Source organism: Cynoglossus semilaevis, chromosome 2 (genome assembly GCF_000523025.1).
Source record: "Cynoglossus semilaevis isolate Cse_v1.0 chromosome 2, Cse_v1.0, whole genome shotgun sequence".
In the NCBI taxonomy this organism is placed as follows: Eukaryota; Metazoa; Chordata; class Actinopteri; order Pleuronectiformes; family Cynoglossidae; genus Cynoglossus; species Cynoglossus semilaevis.
The window spans coordinates 12,579,531-12,584,089 of record NC_024308.1 but is presented as its reverse complement, the minus strand read 5'-3'; the positions used below and the strand labels follow the sequence as shown (position 1 = coordinate 12,584,089).

General features: G+C 39.3%; 1 protein-coding gene across 10 annotated transcripts in view; it reads left to right on the top strand.

Moving 5' to 3' along the window:
• ptprfa (protein tyrosine phosphatase receptor type Fa) overlaps nt 1–4,559 on the top strand; it is a 200,737-nt gene that overhangs the window by 101,326 nt on the left and 94,852 nt on the right. For all 10 annotated transcript variants that reach the window (XM_025054285.1, XM_025054288.1, XM_025054284.1 and 7 more), the window contains one exon: nt 2,956–3,144. In XM_025054285.1, coding sequence (XP_024910053.1) covers nt 2,956–3,144 — 189 coding nt within the window. The remainder of the gene's footprint in view (nt 1–2,955; nt 3,145–4,559) is intronic.

The window sequence follows — 4,559 nt, the reverse complement described above, 5'->3', positions numbered from 1 at the left end:
GGGGGGGGTTCACCTGAGACAACACACAGAGTGTCAGGTGTTTTGTGGTTTGGTTGTTTTTTCTTCCATGTCTGTCTCCTCTCTCTGAGAAATGTATAATTCTTCTGCAGCTGCAGCTGCTGCCGTCTGGGAGGAAACATCTCGTCTTTCTTTAGTTTCACAAACGTCGCTGCTGATGCTCGTCATGTTTGACTCAGAAATAATTAAAACTGCAAATGAATCTCAGAAATGAATGTCAGGTATTTAAAAAAGAAAAACATCCTGGTGGAACGGATGAGTTCGTGTAACTCTGGTTGTTTTCTATGACTCAGATGAAAAGAAAAGTTCTCAGGTTGTTTTTAATCTCTGGGATTAAGAAAGACTAAACTTCCTTTTGACTTTGCCGCAAATATCATGGCTTGGTTTAGCATTTAGCCTTGCCAGTGTATACTGTGGTTAATTCACACCTTAGATCGGTGTTTTTATATGCAGATGATACAGTCATTTATACTCATCACTATCATTGGTGTAAGTCTGTTATTTTTTTGTAGTTTGTTCACATTTAGTTCATTTTAAAATTGTGTTAAAGGATAATTAATTAAATATCATGACGTATTTCAGGAGCAAAGAAGGTGATTAAATCTGCTCATTAAATTTTAAAGGTCAGAACTTGTAAAATAATCGGTCTTTGGTTGTCGATGTTAATTAAATACTTTTCTTAACTCTAATTCTAAGAAACGCAGGGTTGGAGTGAAAATTAAATACACGGCTCATTAGGAATAAATCTAAAATTTTTGGGGGGCAGGACTTAGGGGTTAGTTTAACTAGTTTACATGAGTGAAGGTTAAATGACTGCTTTTGATTCTGTTTCAGTTTAATTTCAACAAGAGAGTTCCGTTCTCTTGTAGACACGGATATCTCTCCCCCCCCCACCCCCCCCCCTCCCCAACTACTGTATGTTGGATTGGCCCATATAAGGTCTCTCCAAAAACGTTTGCCACATCTGAATGCTTTTGGTATAGACTGATTCAAATATCTTAGAAACGATTATTAAAATACTGTGTGAATAAGATGAAGTTTGGCCTTCAGGGTAAAATAAAAAGAACAGAAAGTTCAGTCAGTTTCAGAAGCTTGTCTGCAGCTGTGGTTACACGGTTGGACAGTGAGCAGGATCAATGTGCAATTCCACCTTTGAGCAGCTCAAATAAAACTGATTTGAAGTTTCTAAGTGGCTTTGTTATAGTACTGAGCTGAATAGTAACTTAAAGGAACAATTCCTGCTCCAAACTCATTGCAATAGAATTAAAGTATTTCTCCAATGATCCCTGGTCCAGGGAAATTACTTATTTCAGCACTTATTGGAAGTTATTACAGACATTTACTTGCAGTACCACAAGGGTACAGCAGGTAATTAGGTTTGGGAGCCAATCATATTTTTTGCACTAGTAGTTTAGGTCTTGAATAACTTTACTTTGCTTCCATTAAATCAAAAAAAAAAAAAAATATCCGTGGAGCCTACTGAATGTTAAAGTCAGCGGAACATTCATGTGGAATAAATAAACAAAATTGAAGAAAATTATTGTATTTTCTTTTAGCATTTCAGCTCAATGATTTTACGCTAGAATTTAAAAAGGAAAATAAATATTGCGTGTATTTATTAAAAAGGGCTCGGCTTCATTTGATCAACTATTCATTAAAAGAAAATGTTTTCACTTCATCTAATCATTAATGAAAAAAGGCTCTAAGTGTGTTGTGGATGTGACCATTAGACCAAATGGTAAATGTAATGTATTCATACTGTGTCCCTGTGGACTGTGTAATTATAGCTAATGAATGCAGTTGTCCTTTGTGAATTTCTGGAGGCAACAAAAAAGTAAAGACAAAAGTGTGCAGCACTGTGGAGAAAGAAGAAAAAAAAACGAAATGAGACATGAAGAGATTTCACAGTTTATTTTATTAACGTCTTTTTATCATAGAATGTCACTTAAATATGTACTTAATTTGCTTTAATTGAATTTTCCTTTGAAAAACAAAAAACGACTATATATATATATACATATATATATATATATATTTCTGAACACACTTCAGGGACACTCAAATCAAATGAAGTAAAAATCTCACTTTTTTATAGCCTTACTATCACGAAAAAAAGCAAAAAAATAAAAACTCCCAGAAATGCTTAAAAATGCAAGTTTATGCCCCAGAACAAGCTGCCAAGTAGATCATTTGTGCTAAAAACTGCAAAAATATTTTATCTGTATATAAAATATTTTATCTGAGTAAAAATGATGAGTTTGATGTTTTATTTATTTATTTATTTATTTTTGTGCACTAGAATGGATGGTTCAGTACGAGGCCTGCGAGCCTCGTTCGGCCCGCGGGCCGCCAGTTGATCATCACTTATGTTTTTGTTTGTACTTTGTGTGATGGAGAACAAACTGTGTCAGGTTTAACATCAGAAAAGTCGTATTAACTGGACTTTCAGGAAAATAGTTTTAATGAGTCTCTTTATTAATTTGGAGCAGTAAAGACATCAGACTGTGTCCAATCTCTGGAACGTTCTCCCTCTCCTCTCCGCTCTTAGAATCCATTCATTCCCAGAGGATGAAATTGCATCAGCTTTGCTTCATTCTCATCCTCACGGATCCATGATGCGAAATTCCATTGAAGGATTAGTCAGACAGTGGCTCTGCACCGTCAGGGGCTGTGGGGTTGGAGCCCAGGTGGAGGGGGGGAGGGGGGGGGGGGGGCTGAAGGCAGTGGAACAGTGAAAATCTGCCTCCACAGGTTCTTAAATGCCTCCAGGTCCAGCTGTCACAGTGTAAAAAGGGGAATTGATGATGAGGAGCACGGCGGTCGGCTGCTCGTGTTTCGGTCGTACATGTTAACGCCGTGTGATGAGCGACACAGAACATTTGTCAGGAGAAAACTGCAGGAACTTAAAGTGTTTTTGATTGTTCTGCTTCCCCACAGAGGACCAGATCCCCCACGGTTTCCCCTCCATCGACATGGGCCCCCAGCTGAAGGTGGTGGAGAGAACCCGTACGGCCACCATGCTGTGTGCAGCCAGTGGAAACCCCGACCCAGAGATCTTCTGGTTCAAGGACTTCCTGCCTGTGGACATCGGCAGCAGCAATGGACGCATAAAACAGCTGCGGTCAGGTAAAAGCCTTCACCTGCTCCTGTGTTTACTCTGGTGTCTGCAGCTGTTAATGCTTTATAATTATAATTATAATTATAATTATTTTAATTATTATTACGTATGTTCTGGTGGCAGGAAGTGCAGTGAGATTTACAGGAAGCTGCGGAGCAGGTGATGATTGTGTCTTGAAAGTGTAATCATACTGTTGTTATAGTAATTACACAATGTACATTGTGCATACATAAAATACATTATAAATTCACTGTTCATACAATTATGTCATTACTTCAAACAGCAGTACTTCAGACGTACTTTTACTACTTATCGCCACATGTTTTACCTCAAGTGTTCCATGGGTAACCATGGTAACTTGGAACAAAAGTGGAAACGTATGGTGTTGATCAGCAGTTAGCGGTTAGCACAGTCAAGTGGAAGCAGGTTTCTTTCAGGTCGGCTGTTTGGGAACGTGATATTTTTTTTGTACCAGAAAAAAGAAAAATCAGCGTAAACTCCTCCAGACACAGGTTTCCTCTGGTGCGATACTGTTTTAAATTGAGAAGCTTTACTTTCTTTTGTTGATATGCAATCCTTCAAAACCTGCAGGTTTTTTTTTTTTTGTTTTGTTTTGTTTTTTCCTCTGTGAAACCTGATGCTCAGGCTGAGGCGAATCGATGAAGAAAAGAAAAACACCAATCTCATAAAACTGTTATTCCTGATGCTCCTCAAAGCGTTATCTCATTTCTCTGATTCCCATAAGCAGATAAATTAGAGGTAAACGTTCTGTGGTAGAAATGAGTAATTACCCCAGCAGCACCTGTGTGGGGAGATATTGGCTTGTCACCAGTGTTTAGAACACGGCAGCAGCAGAGGGGGCTGATGGGACGACGCAGCGCGTGTTTGCTTCTTCTAGAGGCATCAACACAAATAAGACAAACCACTGACCGGGGCCAAGGAATTACTGCCAACTATTGCAACAGCATAAACAGAAGCAGATGTGCTCAGTCCTGATCCTGGCCCCCTGTTTACACCACCTGAGGGGTCTGGCTCCAGGGTATGGACCTGGTTTCAGGAGCACGTTGGGAGGCTGTAAGTGAGGACCAGCACGTCGTGTGTTATTAACCCAACACTGGGGTCATTTGTTTCCATTTGGCTCCAAAGACCACGTGATCATGTGTGGATCTACGGCAGCCAATAACAATTGGCCACTTCTTGTTGTCATCACTGAGTCTTTATATCAGCCACACTGGTGCTGTGAAGATGGATGGGATCTTTTTTTTATTTTTACTATTATGGAAGGTCATTAGGTCGCTCATTAATTAGTGACAAATACAAAAACGTACGATCAACCTCATGTTTAGCAATTTTTTTTCCTGTTTCATGACAAATGGCCCAGACTTGGATCAGACTGGGCCAGGTCACCTTTTGGAACAGTTTG